Source organism: Prionailurus bengalensis, chromosome E2, assembly GCF_016509475.1.
Source record: "Prionailurus bengalensis isolate Pbe53 chromosome E2, Fcat_Pben_1.1_paternal_pri, whole genome shotgun sequence".
In the NCBI taxonomy this organism is placed as follows: Eukaryota; Metazoa; Chordata; class Mammalia; order Carnivora; family Felidae; genus Prionailurus; species Prionailurus bengalensis.
This window is the reverse complement of record NC_057352.1, coordinates 26,977,925-27,002,661: the sequence shown is the minus strand read 5'-3', so window position 1 is coordinate 27,002,661 and position 24,737 is coordinate 26,977,925. Positions and strand designations below refer to the sequence as shown.

Sequence of the window (24,737 nt, the reverse complement as noted above, 5' to 3'; positions counted from 1 at the left end):
CCATTCTAAGATGCTATTTATAAAGGCAAAATGGCCACTGGACTCTACCTTTCAGATTCATGTTGGTGAAAGTGCTCAGATGCCCAAGGGGAAATACAATGAGTTTCTCTAGAGCTGCTGAACAGTATTTGTGACATTTCTCATTTCTGTTCTTTTCCTCTTTTTTTTGGTGAAAGCTCCAAGAATGTCAACAATGCTTCCAAACCTAATAGCAGAAATGGCCAGGAGAGAAGGGTATATGCAACAGAAACACATATCGATATTTTGTTTTTATCTGTTGCTCTAGTTTAAATTCCCAAAGGACTGCTGGAACGTACTGTTCCAGAAAGCTTAGAGAAAAAAGCCCACTGGAAATTCAGGAGTCAGAACTTGTTTACATCTTTACTCTCAAGGCAACTGCATTCTCTCAGAACAGAAAAGCAGGTTTTGTTCACTTTCTCCACCAAAGAAAGTTTTGCTCCATTTCTTACAACATTTCAAAATTTAAATCCATGATAACTGAAGAATTCAAATACCCAATTTGCCTCTGATTCAACTGTTCAAGACCAGATTTACTGTTGAGAGTACAAATTTCTATTCTTGTAACAGAGTTTTACAGAGAGGCTCATTAGCTTTAATGCAGCTCAGAGTTTAAACAGATAAACAAGATGGGTTTGGGGACTATTTTTCCTTTCCTCAGTTTTAAGACTTGAGGAAAACCTTATCTACTCGTGATTTTAAAAATCAGATGAAGAGATTATCCTCTGCATAATTTATCAGATTTATTCTCCTGAAAATCTTGTTTTTCCTTAAACTGAAAGGAAGAGGTGATGGTAAAGCTTCTGAAGAAAGATGCTATGTTCAGTAGTATAATAAACTTCTTTTCTAGTAACTGACCCATAAATTAAGCTCACATAAGAATCCTCTGAAATGTATTAAAATCCCTCAGCAGGCATAGATTCAATACCTCTCCATCCAGCTGCCTCAACTCAGTCTTAGGGCTCAGGCCTTTCTGACTGGACACTCTGCTGTGAGGGACAGTTAGGGAGAAAGATGGAAATATGGCTCATGGCTCTGACCTAAAAGAAACTTAAAACTTATTAACAATGAAATGACAGATATTTGAAAGATACCATCTGGGTCTGGACAAAGATACCATCTGGGTCTGAAGCTAACGCTAGGCTCATGTTTTCAGATATTCTGTACTAGTCTGTTTGCCTACCTTTGTCTCCCAAGCCTTTGATAGCACACACAAAAAAATCCTTAATTAGGAATTAATAGGAATATAGAATTTCTAAGGAGGAAAGTCAGACACTGTTCATAAAATGGAACTAGAGGGCAGAGAATGAGCTCAGATCGAGTTTCCAGAAGAGCATATGGACAAGGTCCCTGGCTCTCTAAAAAAGCCTTATTATCACATAAAGCACTAAAATTCAATACCATAGAGAAAATAAGTTTCCAATCTCTGGACAAAATTCAGCCTCCCAAACCACCCGGTTCTACCTCTCTCCTAATCCATGAAGCAACTATCAGAATAAATTGGGTATCAACAAAGGAAATGAGAATGATCACCTCCATTTCATACATTGGGGGCCCAAGGATGTCTTTCAGAGCATGGAAATCAATCAAAATCGGCATTTCAGGTGGTAGGGCTAAGTCCGTAGTGTCATTGATAGATTCAGGTTTTGCATCTTCTAAGATGTGTTCTTTACAACCTAAGAGAGAAAAATGTATTTAGAAATTCTCAGAGATTGGCAGCTTTGCAAATTCATTAGCAGTATGTATCAAACAGAAGCAAAGTAGACTTTAACAGATCAGTCACCTTTATGTATTTATTCAGGCACAAAAATTCACCTTGTGATCTGTAGAACTCAGGCAGAGAATCAGTCTTTCAAGAGCCCCTTGAAGGTGATGTAATGTGCTGTCTTGTTCATTTATTCAAACCTGTTTGTCCTCTACCCCTCGCACTCCATGTAAGCACCAGGAGGGAACAACCCCGCCTGTCTTCTTTTTAACCATTATATTCTTAAGCCAGGAACAATGCCTGGCTCTGTTCAACTTTAGAAAACAGACACTGAAAGGCCAAATGCAATAGATTATTTTGTATAATTTCGTTAGATCAATGGGACACAAAGTTTCCAATTCCCTCTTCAGAGGAGTTCCATCAGGTGTCCCATTTCCTGATAGGCAGCATGAACTTGGAAATGACAGATCCCAGTATAAGCAATGCTTCTTTTTGTAAACACATAGTTCAACTCCAAGATTATCATTTTCCAATAAAACAAACATCATGGCAGTGCTAGGGTAAGAAAATATGAAGCCTGGTCTGAAATCCCTTTAACGAAGGACTATTTCCTTTACCTGCCTAAGAGCCTTGGTTGCTAACAACTTGTCAGAGTACAGACTCATTTTGGTTTGAGCCTAGACAAACAAGGAGCAAGAGCCAACGGACCTATCAGACCACTTTCTACTGGTCTCTGTAATTCCAGTTTGAGGGAAGAAAAATGTTACTTAAGTCTGTAGCCAGAAACCTAAAATGAATAGATGTTTAAAAAATGTATGAGGGGCCCCTGGGTAGATCAGTTGGTTAAGTCCAACTTTGGCTCAGGTCATGATCTCACAGCTCTGGAGTTTGAACCCCACATTGGGCTTGCTGCTGTCAGTGTGGAGCCGGCTTTGGATCCTCTGTCCACCCCCCTCTCTGCCCCTCCCAGCTGGCACTCTCTCCCTCTCTCTCAAAAATAAATAAAACATTAAAAACGTGTATATAATATTTGACTGTATTCATCCTCATTTCTAGTTTTGCTTTTCTTTTAGCTTTGCCATACATAATTCTTCCAGTTCTTGTACTATCTCATGAAATGTTTTAAGGCATCTTTCTGGAAATGATTACTGTATGTAGTAACACACAACATACAGTCATTATAAAGTCACCACTGTCTATTTTATTTTTGTTATGATTCTTCCACTCTCATATCTCATGAAGTTAAAAGAACTGTCTCCTTTCCTTCCAAAAGTGATTCCTGAGTATGTTTAACAACATTAGACCCTAATTTTAGACTCTAATGATAACTGGAGACATCCTAGGATGTTCCTAAATGAGTCCCGTGCAGAACAACCTTGCTATGACCTTCACGGTGAATGGCTCTCTTGGTCTGCTCTTCTGCAGGGCCCTACGAGGGCTCCTCTTCAAGACTGAATCACGAGAGATACAGGACAGAAAGCAGACAAGAGCTCAGCTTTTCTGCCACTTGCTGGCTGTCAGACCGTAGGCCCAGCATTAAACCTTGAGCTACCTATCTCTACAGAATTTAGGAGAAAATCCTCTGTAGATCACAAAGTGAAACGCACGTGTTGTACCTTAAACCAAGTCTGGAGTTAACATCTATTCTTATAGTCATTTCTTCATAATGTCATTTCATCTTTCAAAGTTTGGATTCTAGGACGTTTTCCCTGATCTTTACAACTTCTCACAGCACTTTTCTGTCTCACTAACTGCAGTGATCACTGGGTTACTCAGCAGCTTGTGGAAATGGGAGGTTTTCTGCCTGCTGCTCCGTGTGCAGCCTGTCTGAGCAGTATCAGTGACAAGAGCGGGAAGGTACTCCAATGGCCAGATGAGCTCCATTAGATCTCAAAGCAGCACAGAAAGCAGGTGTTGCTGCTTAAAATTAATGCACAGAAAGAAAAGCATCACCTGTGTAAGGTTACTGCTGTACCCTAAAAATGAAGGGCTCTGAAACTTCAGCCGACACACAGAAAGAGGCTGTGAGGCCCTTTTGCCTGGTGTGCCGCTGGATGGGCTTTCCTGAGATCTAATTACTGCTGCCAGCCTGGAATTCACGATCACAAGAGGAAGTCATACTGGATGGGTGAAAGCCAATCCACAATTACATAACCAATGCTTCAGGACATCCAATCCCTTTCCAAGTGGGGTAGTGAACTCAGGGCTTGGAGCACGGAGGGAGTGGCGATGGGGAGAGATATTTCTAACACAACTAGGCCTTGTAAGATAAAAGATGACAATTTATTTCAGGCTTTAGGAATAGCAACTGTGTTACGAAGCATTCAATACACTTAGAACTAATCTGTGCTTGAAAATGTTCCACCATTAGAACGCAAGCCTAGAGAACTAAAACTCAAACCAAAAAGATGGTACTGGCTAATCAGGAATGATAGGCCAGCACTGGATTTTAAGAGTCATCCATTAGGATCTACATGTACTGCAAAGTGAGAGTAAGGAAAGTTGAACATGTACTGCAAAGTGAGAGTAAGAGTAAGTGAAAATTCAGAGAACTCACACTTCTATTCCTCATTAAAACAAACAAGCAAAACATCATCTCAACAAAGACGCCATTGAAGGCATGAAGCCTGGGTTATAGATGAAAGCCCTGTGTCCTATGCATGAGCTTTCAAGCACTCAGCTCTAGTGTCATGTCCCCCTCCCTGCTCCCGCCAGGGGGATTAGTACCAAGAGAAGACTGTGGCAGGGTCCCAACAGTTCACTACCAGCCTTGCCCCAAGCAAGGTGGGCTTTTTAAGGCAAGGCAAACAGCAACAATAAAAAAAAAGTTTAACCTCTGTTGCGTGCCCTGTCCCATGAGTGCTTCCTAACAAATGGCCAACAGTCACATGAAAGAGGATGGTTTCACCAAGCAGCAAAGAAATGTAAATTATAAAAGCAAGATACCATTTGCTGACTACCAAATTAAACTAATGAGCACAGAAGTTTAAAAAATGACAAAGATCAGTGTTAAAGAAAGTGAAGAGGTCTTCCTAAACACCGAGCTTATGGAAATATAAAAAGTGATTCAATCTTTCAGAAAAGCCATTTATCAATACACTGAAAGCCTCCCAGACATCCCTACTCTCAGACCTAGTGGTCCAATTTTGCAGAAACCTATCCTTAAGGTCACAATCAGAGGTGCAGACAAGTGTTGTGTAGGCAACAGTTAGACAACAAACCTACCTGTTGCAGCACTGGCTATAATTAGATCCAATATAAATACCCAAATTGGGAACATGATTAAGTAAACTGTGGAACATCTATCCAATAAAATACTACAGAGTCATTAAAATTGTATCCCAAGTGTTTTTAAGTAATATGAGAAAATTGTTTTGAAACAATGTCAATTTGAGGAAAGAGGAGGGTATCCGCTTTCACAAGGCACAATTTTTTACCAATGTAACATAATATAAATATACCTGAGTGTCAGGCTCTGTGCTGACTGTTCAGAGCCTGGAGCCTACTTCAGATTCTGTATCTCTCTCTCTCTGCCCTCCCCTGCTCACTCACTCACTCTCTCAAAAATAAACAAACATTAAAATAAAAAATTGGGGCACCAGGGTGGCTCAGTAAGTTAAGCATCTGACTTCGGCTCAGGTCATGATCTCATGGTTCGTGGGTTTGAGCCCCATGTCAGGCTATGTCCTGACAGCTCAGAGCCTGGAGCCTGCTTTGGATTCTGTGTCTACCTCTCTCTCTGCCCTCCCCCTGCTCACGCTGTCTCTGTCTCTGTCTCTCAAAAATAAACACTAAAAAATAAAATAAAATAATATACATGAGAACAAATGACATGATACAGTCCAAAATGTTAAACTTATTCCCTGAGTTATGAGATTAAGATTACATGATGAAATGGCCAATAAAAATCTCCAATCCTGGCTCTGACTTCCTAGTTGGCCTTGAAAAATGTTACTTTACCTCTTTGTATCTGGTTTCTCTAATCTGTAAAACCCTAATAATTATAGTAACCCTCACAGAGTCGCTGGGAGAATATAGCAATGTTTAAAGCCAAATATGTATAAATGGGAGGAAGTGAATTATATAGTTGGGAGAAATATTTTACACAGACTCTGCTAAGACTCGCAGGTCTTACTCCAGCCACTTTTGTTAGCAGAAGACAAAATGCAACCTAATTCCACCCAGGGCCCCAGAGATAGGGCTTTGACCACAGTCACAGGACAGCTGGGAATCACATAAATTTAACATATGTAAGAAAAAAGAAAAAGATATCAAAACTCAAGATTCTTCTCTGTGCTATAACATACATGACTATTACTAAATAAAACTGTTCTAAAAGTGGGAGGGACCTGAAGTTCTTCTTGTTGATCTACTCTGCTCAGAGATGTCTCCAAGCTCTTCTTTCATCCATGTTATCAGCCTGTTTTAACAGTCTAATTCAGGACACAGCCAGGATGGTCAGGGAATAACCAAGAGTTTCACAGCATGAAGGCAAGAGATAAGGGAGGAGCACTCTGGGGCACGGCGGGAAATGCACTCGCTCTGCTCAACAGCGGCCCCCCTGCAGTACAACAAACAGACATGTGCTGTGGTGATGGCTGCTGGCAAAACAAGAGTGCAGTGGGGGCTAAGCCGGGCTCTGGAGTTGATGTCACGCAGTTATTAGGAAAGGATATTCTATAGCTACAAATGTCTCATGAGAAAGGATTAGGCTTTCCTGAGCAGCTGTCCCTGGGACACGATTGAGTGTTTCTTTCCACCCACTTTTCCTCTCTCAGAGGAGCATGACTTCAATGAAAGCAGGCCCAAGAGCCCAAGAATCACTGTGGGAAGGAAGGAGAGAGGAAGACATTAAGAGGGGAGGTAAAGAGGAAGAGTAGAGGGCTATCATACCTCTGGAAACACCAGTAGCTTTGTGTTAAAAAAAAAAAAAAAGTTTCTTATTTTCTGAATAAATCTTGTGGCAAATAGTGTCTCTTGAAAGGTGATCCAACCAATGGAAAGTAGCAGAGGCCAGGAACACAAAACAGGCTACTAACATCAACAGTTCCCCAGAATGTGGGGGAAATGAAAATCGAACAAACCACAGACCAGCCGTAGGTTTTCTACAATCATCTCTACTGCAGACAGAACATTTTAGTTATCACTTATTCTCTATATCCTGCTTAACTTCAAGTATGTACTACAATCTCAAGTGCCAGCTCATGAGTTCAAAAGCTGCATTTTCTGGCATAGTGATAGTAGGAACCCTTTCATCTCGATTATGGAAGAAGTGTTCATTTTCACAAAGAGTGGGTTTTTAATGCTGGTGGAGTAGGGCTGGAGGAGGGAAGAATGGCATGTAGCAGAATCCCCAGGACCCAAAACACAGGGTTAATTCTTCAAAGAAATGAACATTATCTGTTTCTGTCATATTAATACAATGTCCATGGGAAATAGTTTCTTGAAAATGTGTGGGTCTCACTCTGAAGATTAGCAGAATTCAGGAAGAATCAGGAATTCAAGAAGCATAGGATAAAACCATGATATATAAAATTTCAAAGGCCAGGCAGAAAGTCAAAGATCTGGCTCAGCTCTCCATTTTATACTCAAGGAAACTGAGACCTTAAGTGCATAGCAAATCACAGACAGTACCAGGATTCCTGGCTCCTGGCTAAGGTCACCTTTTTGGTCCAGTCTAGAAAAACCACCTAAAGTTCAAGAGCTCCTTGACAAAACAAGGCAACCTGGTGGTAAATTTAGAGATTAGATTATTTTTTTCCTAACTGGAAATAATCAACCTAAGTGGTATTACAGACAAGGATTCTCTTTTATGAGTTTCATAAAAGAAAAAAAAAAAACAACCTATGAAATGAGTGGAAAGAGATTGCTGTGTATCCTGTCCAGTGTATCCTTCCAGCTTGTCTGTGTTTTACTGCTTTTAAGCTATTTTTCAATTCTGTGTGCTACAGTAACCAGAAAGTAATGCAAATGATGCTCGTCCATAGAAACGGAAGTGAACTTTGTCATGTACAGGTACAGTTTTCCCAAGGCGCTAGTTTTGCACATTTCAGCATTCCTGACTGCCTATGTACATACGTGTGTACTTTCTGGATCTCCACTGAACCAACTGTAACATGTCTAATTAATAAGTTAATGAAAATCTTTTGATGCATCATTTTATATTTATATGATAGTGATGATTTTGTTATTAAGAAAAGAGTAACAGATCTTCCCACCAGACAACTCTTACCCATTTTGAGTAGCTAATATTTTTCGATTAAAAAGATCTTAGGGCCTCAGACAGATATACAGATACACCAAATCGCTTTAGGTACAAAAACATGAAACATCCCATTTTCAGTATTCTTCCCTTTGGGTAGATCCTTGGAAATATACAGTAGAGGTACAACCCACCTTCCTTACCTCCAAGACGCCTGGGAGTCAAGAAAGCCTGGGTTTTGGTCCAGGTCTTTCCACCTGGTAAGCTCTAGGACTTTGGGAAATTCCCTTAACCTTTTCAAAACTTTTTATTATGGTAAAATGTGTATCACATAATATGGATTTTAACCATCCACAAGTATACAATTCAGTGGAACTAAATACATTTGCAATGCTGATATAACCATCACCACCATGTATACCCAAAACTACTTCATCATCTCTGTATAAACTCTGTGGCCATTAAATAATATCTCCCCATTCTCCCTCCCTTCTATTCTACTTTTCTGTCTCTATGAATGTGCCTATCCTAGGTAGCTCATTACATGGAATCATAGAATATCTGCCATTCTGTGTCTGGCTTATTTCATTTAGCACAAGGTTTTCCAGGCCTAGTTATGTTGTAGCATCAAATTTTCATCCTTTTTTCCCACTGTATGTATCCACCACATTTTGCTTATCCAGTCATCTGCTGATGGACAACTGAGTTGTTTGTGTCTTTTGGCTATTGTGAATAATGCTGCCAAGAACACTGGTATCTGTCTGAGTCCCTGTGTACCACACCCTTTTGGATATACACCTAGAAGTGGAATTTCTGGGATATATGGTGGTTCCATGTTTAACTTTTTGAGGGACTGATGAACCGTTTTCCACAGCAACTACACCATTTTATGCTCCTTCCAACAATGCATGAAGGTTCTAATTTCTCCACATCTTTACCAATGCTTTTTATTTTCCTTTTTTTTCTTATAGGCATGAAGTAGTATTTCATTATGGTTTTCATCTGCACTGATCTACTGACTAGTGATGTTGAACATCTTTCCATGTGCTTATTGGCCATCTGCCTATCTTCTTTGAAATGTCTATTCAAGTCCTTTGGTCATTTTTGAATTGGGTTGCTTTTGTTGGTTAAAGTTGTAGGAGTTCTTTATACATTTCTGGGTATCAATCCCTAATCAGATATATGACTTGCAAATATTTTCTTCCGTTTTCTTTTTTTATTTTGTGTCTTTTAGTGTCCTATCCATATCACTGCAAAATCTAATGTCATGAAGATTTTCCCCAATGTTTCATTTAAGAGTTTTATAACTTAAGCTCTTAAATTTAGGTCATCGATCAAATTTTAGTTAATTTCCATATTTATTTTAATTTTGTATTAATTTTGTATTTATGTATTTGTTTTGTAAGGGCCCAACTTCATTCTTTTGCTTGTGGATATCATTTTCCCAGCACTATTTGTTAAAAAGACTTTCCTTTCCTTATTGAATGGTCTCGGTATCCCTGATAAAAATCAATTGACCATATATGTGAGCCTTTATTTCTGTGCTCTCTATTCTATTCTACTGATCTATATGTCTGTCCTTATGCCAGTACCATACTGTCTTAATTAATGTAGCTTAATAGAAGATTCAAAGTCAGGAGGTGTGAGTCCTCCATTTTGATCTTTTTCAAGATTGCTTTGGGTAGCTGGGGCCCACGGCAATTCCTAATGAACTGAAGATCGATTTTCCCATTTCTCTGAAAAAGACTTGAAGTTCCAGAAGAGACTGTACTGAATCTGTAGATGGCATTGAAACGGTAGATCTTAACAATGTTAAGTCTTTCTATCCATACTTCCATTTACTTAGGCCTTTTAAAATTTCTTTCCAGCAATGTTTGGTATCTTTTACCTCCTTGATGAGATTTATTCTTAAGCATTTAATTCTATTAGATGCCATTGTAAATGGAATTTGCTTTTTCATTTTGTTTTTTCTCATCAGGTAAGTATAATCTTTAATACCCATCCCCTATTTCTCCCATCTCTGCCCCTACCTCCCCTCTAGTACAACCAACAGTTTGTTCTCTATAGTTAAAAGTCTGTTTTTTGGTTTGTCTTTTGTTTTCTTCCTTTGCTTGTTTTATTTCTTAAATTCTGCCTTTGAGTGAAATCATATGGTATTTATCTTTCTCTTATTTCACCTAGCAAACATGTTGTTGTAAATCACAAAATCTCATTCTTTTTATGGCTGAATAATACTCCATTGTGTGTGTGTGTGTGTGTGTGTGCGCGCGTGCGTATACACCGCAACATCTGTATCCAATCATGAATCAATGGACATTTGGGCTGCTTTCATAGCTTGGCTATTGTAAATAATGCTGCAATAAACAAAGGGGTGCATGTACCCCTTTGAATTACTGTTTTTGTATTTTCTGGGTAAATATCCAATAGTGCAATTACTGGATTGTAGGGTAGTTCTATTTTTAACTTTTTGAGGAACCTTCATACTATTTTCCTCTGTAGCAGCTTGCATTCCCACCAACAGTGCAAGAGGGTTCCTTTTTCTCCATCCACATCCTTGCCAACACCTGTTGCTTCTGTGTTTTTGATGTCAGTCATTCTGACAGGTGTGAAGTGATATTTCATCGTAGTTTTCATTTCCATTTGCTACCGTAAACAGAACTGCTTTCTTAATTTCCTGTTCAGATTGTTCATTTCCCTTATCATCTTAAGCTTCCACTTCCCCATCTGAAATGAGAGAAATCGTATCTACACTTCAAATAGTTGTTATAGGGACAATGGACATAGGATATATAGGAATAATGAAAGCACAGTATAGCCACTAAGTTTAGCCTAGGTTAGAATCTTGACTCTGACACTTTCTGGCCTGTAAACCCTGCCTAGAGCAAGTCTGTTAGCACCATTTTCCCTAAAGCATTTGAGCACTTTGTCTCTGTGCCACATTTCAGCAATTCTCACAGCATTTTAAACTTTTTCATCATTATTATATGGTGGTCTGTGATCAGTGATCTTTGCTGTTACTATTGTAATTGTTTTGAGGCACCACAAATCACATCCATATAAGAGGGCAAATTTAATCGGTAAATGTTATGTGTGTTCTGACTGCTCTACTGACAGCCATTCCCATCTTTCTCCCTCTCCTTGGACCTTCCTGTTCCCTGAGACACAACAATACTGAAATTAAGCTAATCAATAACCTTACAATGGCCTCTAAGTGTTCAAGTGAAAGGAACAGACACATATACACTTTAAGTCAAAAGGTAACAATGATTAGGCTTAGTGAGGGAGGCATGTCTAAAGCCAAGAAAGGCTGAAAGCCCGCCCTCTTGGCCAAACAGCCAAGTTGTAAATGCCAAGGAACAGTTCCTGAAGGAAATTTAAAGTGATACTCCAGGGAACACATGAATGATAAGAAAGTTAAACAGCCTTACTGCTGATATGGAGAACGTTTGAGTGGTCTGGAGAGAAGATCAAACCAGGCACACAATTCCCTTAAGCGCACATTCCCCCAGAGCCAAGGCTCTAAGTCTCTTTAATTCTGTGCAGGCTGAGAGAGGGGAGGAAGCTTCAGAAGAAAAGTCTGAAGCAGGGAGAAGTTGGTTCATGAGGTTTAAGGAACAAAGCCATCTTTATAACATAACAGTAAAAGGAGAAGCAGCAGTGCTGATGGAGAAGCTATAAGAGGTTATCCAGAAGATCTAGCTAAGGTAATTAATGAAGATGGCTACAGTAAAAACAGATTTTCAATGCAGATGAAACAGCTTTCTACTGGAAGAAGATGCCATCTAGGACTTTTACTGCTAGAGAGGAAAAGTCCATGCCTTCAGAGCTTCAAAGGACAGATGACTCTCTGCAGCTGGTAACTTTAAGTTGAAGTCAATGCTCAGTTACCACTCCAAAAATCCTAGGGCCCTTAAGAATTATGCTAAATCTACTTTGACTGTGTTCTACAAATAGAACCACAAAGCCTGGATGACAGCACATCTATTTACAACATGGCTTACTGAACATTTTAAGGCCCCTGTTAAGATCCACTGCTCAGAAAAAAAAGATTCCTCTCCAAATACTGCTGCTCATTGACAATGCACCTGGTCACAAAAGACCTCTGATGAAGATGTAGGAGATTAATGTTGTTCTCATGTATGCTAAAACAATATTCATTCCGCAGCTCATGGATCAAGGAATAATTTTGATTTCTGAGTCTTATTTAAGAAATACATTTTTGTGAGATTATAGCTGCCATAGATAGTGATTCCTTTGATGGATCTGAGAAAAGTAAACTGAAAATCTGGAAAAACTGAAAATCCATTATGGATGGTATTAAGAACATTTGTGATTCATGGGAAGAGGTCAAAATATCAACGTACAGGAGTTTGGAAGAAGTTGATTCCAATCCTCACAAGTGACTTTGAGGGGTTCAAGATTTCATTAGAGGAAGTATCTGCAGATGTGTAAAGGATAAGAGAACTAGAATTAGAAGTGGAGCCTAGAAATGGGACTGAATTGGTGCAATCTCATGACAAAACTTTAAGGGATGAGAAGTTGCTTCTTAAGGATGAGCAAAGAAAGGAGTTTCTTCAAATGGAATCTACTCCTGATGAAGATGTGGTGAAGATTCTTGAATGACAACAGAGGATTCAGAATATTACATGAATTTAGTTGATAAAGCAGCAGCAGGGTTTGAGAGGACAGGCTCCCAATTTTGAAAGAAGTTCTACTGTGGGTAACTGCTACCAAACAGCACCACATGCTGCAGAGAAATCATTAGTGAAAGGAACAGTCGATGTGGCAAATTTCATTGCTGTCTTAAGAAATTGCCACAGCTACCCCAAACCTTCAGCAGCCACCACCCTGAACAGTCAGCAGCCATCATCATCGAGGTAAGATCTTTCACCAGCAAAAATTATGATTAAGATTCACTGAAAGCTCAGATGATGATTAACATTTTTAATAAAATATTTTTAAATTAAGGTATGTATATTATTTTTTTTGACATAATGCATACTTAACAGACTACAGGATAGTGTAAATATAACTTTTATAAGTACTGGGAAACCAAAAAAATTCACTTGATTCACTTTATGTGGTGTTCTGGACCTAAGCCCTCAATATCTCCAACGTATCCCTGTATTCATGTTCTTCACTACTTGCAAATAAGTCTTTCTAAATCATTGCTCTGATTACATCACTTCCACGTTTCCTCATCTTTACTGGCCTACATCACAAATTAAGCAAATTCCTAACTTCTAGAAGTTGTGTTCAAGATCAACCACAATAGATGCCAAACCACTTAAAAAAAATTTTTTTTTACATGTATTTATTTTTTGAGAGAGAGAGGCAGAGCACAAGTGGGGGAGGGGCAGAGAGAGAATGAGACACAGAATTCGAAGCCGACTCCAGGCTCTGAGCTGTCAGCACAGAGCCTGACGTAGGGCTCAAACTCACAAACTGTGAGATTATGACCTGAGCTGAAGTTGGATGCTTAACCGACTAAGCCACCCAGGCACCCCCCAAATCACCTTTCTCATTGTAGTTCCCACTATTCTGGAACACCTTTTAGGCTGAAGGGAGTGAACAGCACCCAGACCATAATTTGACAGTTATGGAGCAAAACCTTGTCTAAGAAACTGGGCCCTATGTTCCTTATCTGCAGAAGGAGAGTCAGCCTAGATGAGCTCTAATCTTGCCACACCAACTCATCACAGTGCCTTACACAATACAGCTCTTTAGTTATGCCTGTTGAAATAAATCTTTGTAAAATCTCTGGACGAATGACAAATCACCAAAACAATGATTACTTTGATCTGCCAAAAGATTACTGTTCTTAATGCTGACTTTCTGGGGTAAACATAAACATTTTTAATTAGTGAAGATTAATTATGTAATAATATTATTACAATCATGCTGGGCTCCTGAATTCTGAAGCAGGAGCAAAATGAAATTCATTTGAACTGTTATTTGTGTGCATGGGTGCAGGAGGTGTGTTACTAGGTGTGTCAACAGCTAGTTGGCAGACAGGTTGCCCACGGACCAATGAAGGGGAATACTGTTTATATCTCAACTCTTTAGTGTGGGTATGTATATATGGATCCAGACTGCATTTAGGCCTAAAGAGAAAGATTTGTATGGTTGCAGTTATAAAAACAACTAAGTTTTGTTTTGTTTTTTTAACTGAGTCTGCTTTAAAAAGTGAGATGAGATGCTGAGATTATAACCGGCCTTGTCATTTCTTACAAGATAGTACAAGTATGTGCCTCATAGCTAAACTGACCATGGACACAATGCTTCTGAGAGCTTTCTCTTGGGAAGGCAGAAAGGGGAAAACAAAGTATCTTAAAAACAAATCAGAAAAACCTGAATATTTCCAACTGTATAATTTGTGCTGTCAGTTTCAGGTTAATCTTTTCCAGAAAACCATGCTCCCAGCCAGAGGAAGTGTGCTAAATGCAACTGAGATTCAAGTTACTGACTGGGGCTGCCAAGGCATTTGTGCCTGCATATTTTCAATCTTTTTTTTTTTTTTTTTAAAGGAATTAGTTCTAATGGAGAAATCCGTGGTTCAAATGCCCAGAAAAACCCTTATGCTAGCAACAAAATCTTTAACATCCTTTCTGCCAGTATTTAATTCATTACTTTGGGGATGATGATCACAACCTTAACATGACCAAATACATTTTCTTTCAAATTCACCTACTAAACATTTCTACATAGTAAATACTGAGATATTGACGGAAATTATGATTGTGAACCATCTCTCAATTTTAGAAGTAGTTATCTGTTCATGAAAACAAAGAGTATTAAAACAGAATATCTGGAAAACATATTTTCCCATCTATTTATCCATTCCAATTAATTCTGAGATGTAAGCAAACGACCATTTTGTCTCAACTTACTAAAAGCAATTTCAAAAAGCTACAATATCTATAACAAAGCTTTAAATGATCAATTCAGTGCCTCACAGCACTTTTTTAAAAACTTTTTTTTAACACTTATTTATTTTTGAGAGACAGAGCATGAGTGGGTGAGGGGCAGAGAGAGAGGGAGTCATAGATTCTGAAGCAGACTCTAGACTCTGAGCTATCAGCACAGAGCCCAACGTGGATATCAAACTCATGAACTGCGATATCATGACCTGAGCCAGTGTCAGATGCTTAATCGACTGAGTCACCCAGGCACCGCCCCTATTAGCACTTTAAACACTGGCACAATGCTTGAAACATCTCACATCTAAAAATTATTTTTTATATATCTACTTCCTCCAATGGACTAAATATATTCATTAGAGGAGTTTTCCTTCATCTGCTTCCCAGGAACCAATCTAGAACCTGGCATACAGTAAATGCTAGCTGAATCACTGACTGAATGAGATACTATACAAGGGTCCAAGACACAGGGTCTTAACTTTGTACCAGACAAAGGAGCATGGACCACTGTCTCCAAGAAGGTTTTGTGCATGAATAAATCTCATTTCCTGTATTAGAGATTCAAAAAATAGTCTTGGGAAACTTTATTATCAGTTAAAATGCAGAGGCCATGTGTAATATTAAAAAAAAATGCTATTGTTATTAATATCTTGCAACTTAAAAGGGTGGTTTTGATCACATGAGACAATGACACTTAAAGGCCATGACATCTTCCTATATGATTCATTAAATGAAACAATGGCTTTTTAATTTGTTGACAATATTTGATTTTCCTGTCCCAAAATAGAGTTTAAATAACAAATATTTTGTCTCCTATCATACGTAAGTAGGGTTTTTCCTTCATTGCCACTTCCTTCCAGTCTACATAGGCAAACAAATCTTTCTTAAACCAGGCCAATATTGATGAGGGAACAATGAATAAATTAGTGTAAATGTCAGAAAAAAATATTAATATATCTTCATGACACTGGCACTACATGCCAACATGATATTTTCATTTCAGCATTAAAACATCATGCTGCCTAATATCCCTACAAATACAAAGTATTAAGCATACAAACTCTTATTCTCTAGATTTCATTTTTCTTTTCTTCTTTTTCTTTTTTTTTTTGTAATCTTGGTTTGTAAAACCCAGTTAGCTGTAACAGAACCCTACAAATCTCCAAAGCTTTAGAACCAGCAAGCCAGGTGCCTTGGGACTAATACTCTCTCTTTAGTCCATCTTCCTCCACAGTTAACCTTAGTTCCTTTGACTATTAAAAAATTTTATTTGTCCTGAGCCCTAACACAATCAAAGGAAAGATAAGCAAGAACAGGTGAAGAAAGGCTTTACATACTGAAATGGAAAGCTGAATTAAAACTTCTAAGCCCTGTTTATGTGACCTGGATCTCAGATAAGAAATCAGCTCAAGTATGACGCGTGGATCATGATCAATGGCACAGACTTCAGTGTTGGCTTGGAAAAATCCTTCTGACAAAGAAGTTTCTTAGACTGTGATGGCTGCTAAATTGCTATAGCTGTTTAAATTGGTAAATTCTGTAATAAGAAGAAATATTCAAAGTTGTGTAACTTCAGGATTAGGAAAAGTTAGGGCCAATTTAAATCCAGTGTCCATAAATACTAAAACTGGGACTTGTTACAAGGTGCTCAAAGACCTCTTACCCATCAGACACAGGCATCTCCTCAGAAATGAAAAATCTGTCTTCTCAGTATTATAACAATCTAAAATAAACAGCCAAAGTGTCTGGTGTACATTTTTCAGGTTCAGAGGCACACACCCAAACTATTCTCTCTTTTTTGTTCTAACACAAGCCAGAAAAGAAGATATGGGATTCCGGTTCAGATAGTTGAGGACGTTTACATGTGACTGGAACCAAGTGACAGCAAACTACTCAATTATCCTTGCTTCACTAAAAACAGCTAACAATGTTTTTATGTCCCCAAAGAAAACAAACAAGAACATCAACAAAATCCACACTGAAAGCTGACAAAACAGGCTGTTTCAATTGTTGCTAAAGAACCACTCATTTGCCTGCGAGCCTTATTAAGCTCTTCTCCCCCAAAGGCCCACCTAGCAGAGTAACACAGCTACTCTTAACTGTTTCTGCAGCACAGAAATTCCCACTCTCTATTAACAACCAAACCACAGGTTTTCTTTAGAACTCTGAACAAACTATCTCAACTCTCAGAAATGGGGTCTGTATTAACAGACATGAGATGTATAAAAGCCTTCTTTAAAATAAAGAAAAAAAAGAATCTGTGAGAGCTAGTCTTCAAGATGACCCCCAGCAATCCCCACTTCCTAGGTTTCACATGCCTGTGTGGTGCCGTCTCTCATTGTACCAGAGTTGGTCTGTGTGACCAACAGAATGTGGGAGAAGTGATGACTACATCAGATTATAGCTTCTGTTCTAGACTCTCTCTGTCTTTCCCTTTCGCATACCACTCTTATGGGGGAAAGCCAGTGGCCATGTCGTGAGAGTAGGGAGAGCCTTATATGGTGACAGACTGAAGATCTGGCCAATAGTCAGCAAGGAACTGAAATCAGCTAACCACCATGGAGGTGACGTTGGAAGCACATGTTCCCTGAGTTAAGTCTTCAAGTTGGCTGACAGCTTGAGTCTAACCTCATGGGAGGTCTTGAGCCATAACTCCCCCAGCAAAGTTTAAACTGCTCCTGGATTCCTGACCCACAGATACTGTGAGATGATAAATGTTTGTTAAATGCTTTAATCTACTAAATTTTGGTGTAATTTGTTACACAGCACTAGATAACTAATGTAAAATCCAAAAGATAGGGACAGTTCTTGCAACAAGTACAAGACTGCTCCAAGAAGTCAAAGACAAAAGAACTTAGCAAAAAGTTACATAAAGCTCAGAGGTCACTTCCTAAAAACATTACAATGTTTTCTCCATTGTACTACTTCAATTACAGTATTCTCCACTGATACAAGAAATGTATTCATGACATTCATGACAGCAGACGAGTGACGAGAGAATTGGTAGGATTCAGATTTACAGAGGACTGATTAAAAAAAAAAACAGCTGAAAGAATCAAAACACTTGATTCTCTTGCAGGAACAGCTTCCTGTTTTGGTTACAAAGGAGCCACACTTAAAATAACTATCATAAAGGATACTCAGGGCCTGAGAAGTCAATGGCAGGAAGCCACAACAAAGAACACTGAAGGTGGCCCAACAGAAGAGGATTCCTCCCGGAAATGGACCCGAGAAAGGCTAGGAGAAGAGCTAGCCTCGAGAATGAATGGCACGTACAGTGACAAAAGCACAATACGCAAGGAGCAGGCATCCAAACTCCCTCAACACATGGTTCTTCCCACGGCCTCTGACCCACTGGCTCCTGGCAATACTAAGCAGATGTGCTAATGCAGCAGGGTACCTGTCCTCCCCCAGTCAGTCGTGGGTGCACTGGGAGAATTAAAGTTAACAGATGAGGAGAACTGGTGCCGTAAAATTCAAATATTTTATCTTGACGCATTTTTAACTGTGAAGTTGTCTGGAAGGGACATACCAAAAAATTAAGCATATTATGTCTACCTTCTTCCACTTAATATTAGGTCGATTTTACTATCGTACCCAAGGCAAAGGTACCAGAGAAACAATACGTGTCAAAATACAACCCAGTCAAACAGAGATCCAAACCAAACTACAGAAATTGTCAGAGTCTGACCTGTGGTCAGCAGGGTCCTCAGGGAATCTATAATGGGAGGACAGGCATGTTTTCACGGACATCAAATCCTACTGCTTATGACTCATACCACCCAACCACTCAGCTTTTTCTCCCCCAACTTATAGCTTCTATTTTCTTGGGGACTGGGAAATAGCCAAGTTTATAAAGATGCATCAGCTAACAGAATCAAATAGGCAAGGCACAGTGTTTATCGGGGAATGTTGTGAAGGGATATGAATTGAATCAAACTAGACAGCTACTGAGAATCCTGTACAAATGAGATTTTATCATCAATTAGGTGAAGAGTGGTCACCTGAGGGCACAAAACAAAGGTTATATAGGCTGGTAATTTCTTCACATTTTTTTTTTCCTGCCTACTTTGGGTATTACCACTATATCTATTCAACATCCTCCTGAAGGTCTCAGCTAGTACATCAGGGAAGACATGAAATAAAAGGTGTAATAACAGCAAAGGAAGAAGTAGAAACTGACATTATTTCCAATTTTGATAACTGATGGTGTACACAGAAAATCCAGAAGAATCTATAGTTAGAATTAATAAGTCAATTTGGCAAGTTTGCTGAATAGAGGTCAATGTAGTATGCCCACATGGTAGTAGCAGAAAAAAATTAGAAAATAAAAAATTAAAAATACCATTTACAATTATATACATACACAAAGATCCAGCAACTAGGAATATATCTAAAGAAAGAATATGCAAAACCTCATCACTGGAAACTATTAAAACACTTAAAACATTTATTGACTTAAATCAAGCTAGTCATAAATTAGGAGACATGATAATATCAAATTGTCAATTCTCCCCAAACTGATTTATAGATTCAATGCAATCAAAGTATCAGGAGGTTTTATTTACTTATTTGTGGAAATTGACAAGCTGATTCTAAAATTTATATGGCTAAAGGACCTACAGCGACACCTGGATGGCTCAGTCAGTTGAGCACCTGAATCTTGATTTTGGCTCAGGTCATGATCCTGTAGTGTCTGGGTTCGAGCCCTGCACTAGACTCTGCACCGATGGCTTGGAGCCAGCTTGGGATTCTGTCAGCCTCTCTCTGCCCTTCCCCTGCTTTGCTGACAGCACAGAGGCAGCTTGGGATTCTTTGTCTCCCTCTCTCTCTGCCCTTCTATTGCTTGCTGTCTCTCTCTCTCAAAAATAAATAATCATTAAAAAAATAATAAAGGACCTACAATAGCCCAGGCAATCCTGAAGAACAAAGCTGGAGGACTTACCCTAACCTAGCTATCAAGACTGTCTAGGACACAGTCATTCTTGAACCTGTGTATGATGCCACCACTGGAAATTTCATCCCAGGCCCAAAGTACCCATTCACTCCTTACACGTTCCTAGAAGTGTTTATCTGTGAGTTCTATAACATAAACACAGTATTCCTTCAAGTGATATTTTAAAAGCTTATTTATAATGGCGTCTTATATACCTCATGAATAACCATTAAATCTGTGTTATTTCTTTTTTTTCTAGCTAATTTTTCAATTCTTTCTATGAAAGTAAGAAACTAGCATCTTGAGGTTAAGTTTAATGTAGCTTCACCAATAAATACTATTATTTTTCAAAAATAATTGAGAATGTTCCATATTCTGAAAAACTATAAGGATTGATTAGAACACAAATCATTTCCTGAGGATCATTTTTGAAGGGAAAATCTTACTAGATATTAAATGGACACATATGATACATAAGTACTGGAACAAATGGACATTTGCCTAACTCTTTACAGAGAAACATCCAAGTATGCAAAATTGAGTAAATCAGACATGTGTGTCCATAGCTAAAGGCAGGCAAAAAGGAGAATAAAACTTTAGCCACCCATTTTTTTTTTAACCTCCCAACACAACCAATATCCCAGAAGGAAAAAAGTACAATTCAGAATACTATAGTAACATGTGAAAAACACAGGCAGTACTGCTTTTATGAAATAATTCCCATACTTCATGGGTAAGTGACCGAAACCATAAATATTCCTCCTCAAACGCGGATCAACTATAAATCTCACCAGGCTTTTAAATTCCATTATTATTTGTTCCGTTTAACTGCCAGTTCAGACCCCACAAATACAAAGACAACTGTTCACAGACCAGTGTTTCTGGGCCTACTCCAGAAAGTGTGTTCGATACACTGGAGGTTTCTGCCTGTTTTGAAGCTTGTGGCCTGAAATTACTTTTCTTCCTGGCAGTAACTCTAAGTCCAGCAGTATTTTAACATTAAAAATAACTCCCTCACTGCATTCCTTGAAGTTTCTAAAACAACTGTTCTATTTTATACTCTGATGTTAAATAATTCATTTCTTAATGAGGAACTTTCAGTTATTGAGCTTGCACCATTTGAACTTTCTGGCATAAAAACCTAGTATTAACTCTTTTGTAGAAATGTTCCTTTTGGATTGGTTGAGTTGATAAACACTAATTTCAAGACACCTTATAATTATCTTACTAAAATCTGGAGGAGAGTCATTTATAGTAAACTCAAGGGTATCTTACAATATTTGAATCACTGTAGAGTCCACAGGCATCTAATGAGAACCACAACCAAAATCACCATCAAGAGACAAGTATTTATCCTAATTATTTATCTAGATGACCTAGGTAGTATCTTAACTACTCAAATCTGCTTAGTTATGTTATCATTTAGGGTTTGTTCTGTGAATCATGGATTAAGAAAAAGTAACCAAATAAATGTTGCCATGAAAAAATGCATGTTCCCATACAGTTCACAAGCTGTTTGAACAAGTTCTTGAATATTTCAGGGTTATCTTTAAATAGCTAATATGATCACAGACATTGTTAGAAATATGCTAATGGACATATATATAAACGTTAAGCACTGCATGACTACGGTAAGCTTCCTTTGGCCTGCAGGCCACAGCACAAAGGGAGTGTTCCAAGAATAAAAGGAGGAAATTCAGGAGGATCTAGGTCTTACATTTAGAAAGAGAAAAAGGGGAAAAACACCTCAGTTCTCCACTGTCACTGTCAGCTACACCAGTGATTCATTCCATTTTTGATAGGTTACCACTCATTTAGGGCATTTTTTAAAAATTCAGATTTTTGAGGGGCACCTGGGTGGCTCAGTCAGTTAAGCATCTGACTTTGGCTCAGGTCATGATCTCACAGTTCGTAGGTTCGAGCCCCACATCCGGCTCTGTGCTGACAGCTCAGAGCCTGGAGCCTGCTTCAGATTATGTGTCTCCCTGTCTCTCTGTCCCTCCCCTGCTTGCACTCTGTCTCTCTCAAAAATAAATAAACATTAAAAAATTTTTTTAAAAAATTCAGATTTTTGAAAATAATGGTCTGACCAGGTGTTTATCTTCAAACTTCCTCCCCAAGTCCTACTAAAATGACAATTAAGAAATTAAGAAAGTATAAACCCTTAAGGACAAAAAGAATTAAGACAGAAGACAACAGCTAATAAGAGATGCTGACAGTATTATGGAAAACAGCAGGTGAACAGGAAGTAACAAACATTTAACCTAGAGAAATGAGAAGCCTTAATGTCTGTGGGGGAAGGGGAGTTGTCCATACAATCCTACAAAAGCTAGGGAATTCGAAGTACCCCTGAAAATACTGATGGGTAATGTACAGTACTAAACATAAAAATGTTAAAGTCTGCGTAAGAAACAATTAGAGCTCAAGATCCCTACCCCTACTCCACAGAACCAGGGCACTATCCTCTCTAGTTGAACAGAAATGGGAAGTTTACGCCCTGGAGAAAGCAAACCAGGAAGGTTCTGGCACAGTAGGAGCAGGGGTGGAAGCATCATACTGGAAACAGGATGATTATATGAAAGTCTACTCTTTTGATGATAACATGTAAAATGTACTGTGCTTAGCAACACAAGGAAAAACAGGGAAGATTTTTACATCTGTTCCACTATGTGTCTCACAAATTACAGTTCTCAAACCACATTCATCAAACTCCTTTCTAGGAAGAGCTATGGAAATGGTAGGACATCTAACAAATCTTTTTACTATAAAAGAAAATTCCAATTCCCTTCTGCTCAAGTCATGTTTTGTTAAAGCAAGTTTTGGCAAGCAGCATGGGATGATGAACTGAGACCCTGTACAAGTCTGGGGCAACAAATTAAAACTTGCAAACCGGGTACCAATGGAAATGTCCACATTTGATTTAGTAATAGAACGCTTCTTTTTTTTTCCCATCACCACCTCCACAATTATTTAAGAAAAAAATAATTTAAATTACATTTTAATTGTATACCTATCAAAGAGAATGTGTAAGACAAACAAATTATTATATATAAAGCTCTTCCAGAGTACAAAGATCTACCCGTGAGGTATTTGGACAGCTTGGATTTTTTTAACTGCTGTAATAATTTTCTATGGTATAAATACTGAAAGACTCAACAACAGTGTGGATCAGAGGGAAAAAAGAGAACACAGAACCCATACGTAAAGCTTACCATCATAAATCTGGAGAAATTTATGATACCCTTAAAGCATTAATACTGAGTATTATTCCAGCCTAAACTCTGTACTATTTGTAAAAGAGAATCCTCTTAATAAAATACATCAATGTTAAGTTATTACTTATTCACTGGACGTCTTTACCGGTGGAGTATTATGTGCCACTGCTCCAAGGACTATCCAACACCACCCCTCCACATCCAACTCTTTTTTGCCATGGCCTCCTCCCACCAAGCCTGAGAGTACCAAATCAAAGTCACAGACCTTCTCCCTCAGCCACATCAGAATGGTCCAACTTGGCTTCTTTATGTTGTCCTTCTGCCACCTTCACAGCAACAGCTCGGCAAATGGCTCCAAGCTTCCTATCCAGAGAGCGAACCCCTGCCTCTCTGGTATACCTGTCATCAAAGAAAAATATTTTATTTTCGCTAAGCACCACCTGTGAAAATAGAAATAATATGATTAACATTTATATGAAACAGTGTACATTTAAAAGTTCATTACATTTTTTTAAGTCTTTTTATTTTATTTAATTATTTTTAATATGAAATTTATTGTCAAGTTGGTTTCCATACAACACCCAGTGCTCATCCCAACAGGTGCCCTCCTCAATACCCATCACCCACCCTCCCCTCCCTCCCATCCCCATCAACCCTCAGTTTGTTCTCAGTTTTTAAGAGGCTCTTATCTTATGGTTTGGCTCCCTCCCTAACTTTTTTTTTTTTTCCCTTCCCTTCCCCCATGGTCTTTCGTTAAGTTTCTCAGGATCCACATAAGAGTGAAAACATAGGGTATTTGTCTTTCTCTGTATGACTTATTTCACTTAGCATAACACTCTCCAGTTCCTTCCACGTTGCTACAAAAGGCCAGATTTCATTCTTTCTCAATGCCATGTAGTATTCCATTGTGTATGTAAACCACAATTTCTTTATCCATTCACCAGTTGATAGGCATTTAGGCTCTTTCCGTAATTTGGTTATTGTTGAAAGTGCTGCTATAGACATTGGGGTACAAGTGCCCCTATGCATCAGCACTCCTGTATCCCTTGGGTCAATTCCTAGCAGTGCTATTGCTGGGTCATAGGGTAGATCTATTTTTAATTTTTTGAGTAAACTCCGCACTGTTTTCCAGAGCGGCTGCACCAGTTTGCATTCCCACCAACAGTGCAAGAGGGTTCCCGTTTCTCCACCTCCTCTCCAGCATCTATAGTCTCCTGATTTGTTCATTTTAGCCACTCTGACTGGCGTGAGGTGGTATCTGAGTTTGGCTTTGATTTGTATTTCCCTGATGAGGAGAGAAGTTGAGCATCTTTTCATGTGCGTGTTGGCCATCTGGATGTCTTTAGAGAAGTGTCTATTCATGTTTTCTGTGCATTTCTTCACTGGATTATTTGTTTTTCGGGTGTGGAATTTGGTGAGTTCTTTATAGATTTTGAATACTAGCCCTTTGTCTGATATGTCATTTGCAAATATCTTTTCCCATTCTGTCAGTTGCCTTTTAGTTTTGTGGATTGTTTCCTTTGCTGTGCAGAAGCTTTTTATCTTCATGAGGTCCCAATAGTTCGTTTTTGCTTTTAATTCCCTTTCCTTTGGAGATACGTCAAGTAAGAAATTGCTGTGGCTGAGGTCACAGAGGTTTTTTCCTGCTTTCTCCTCTAAGGTTTTGATGGTTTCCTGTCTCACATTCAGGTCCTTCATCCATTTTAAGTTTATTTTTGTGAATGGTATAATAAAGTGGCCC

At 38.6% G+C, this 24,737-nt stretch overlaps 1 protein-coding gene across 1 annotated transcript in view; it reads right to left on the bottom strand.

Moving 5' to 3' along the window:
* The window catches only part of LONP2 (lon peptidase 2, peroxisomal), a 103,763-nt gene that overhangs the window by 12,668 nt on the left and 66,358 nt on the right, over positions 1–24,737 (bottom strand). Inside the window, exons 11-12 of the mRNA XM_043599143.1 lie at positions 23,262–23,395; positions 1,552–1,694 (exon numbers count right to left, since the gene is read on the bottom strand). Coding sequence (XP_043455078.1) covers positions 1,552–1,694; positions 23,262–23,395 — 277 coding nt within the window. The remainder of the gene's footprint in view (positions 1–1,551; positions 1,695–23,261; positions 23,396–24,737) is intronic.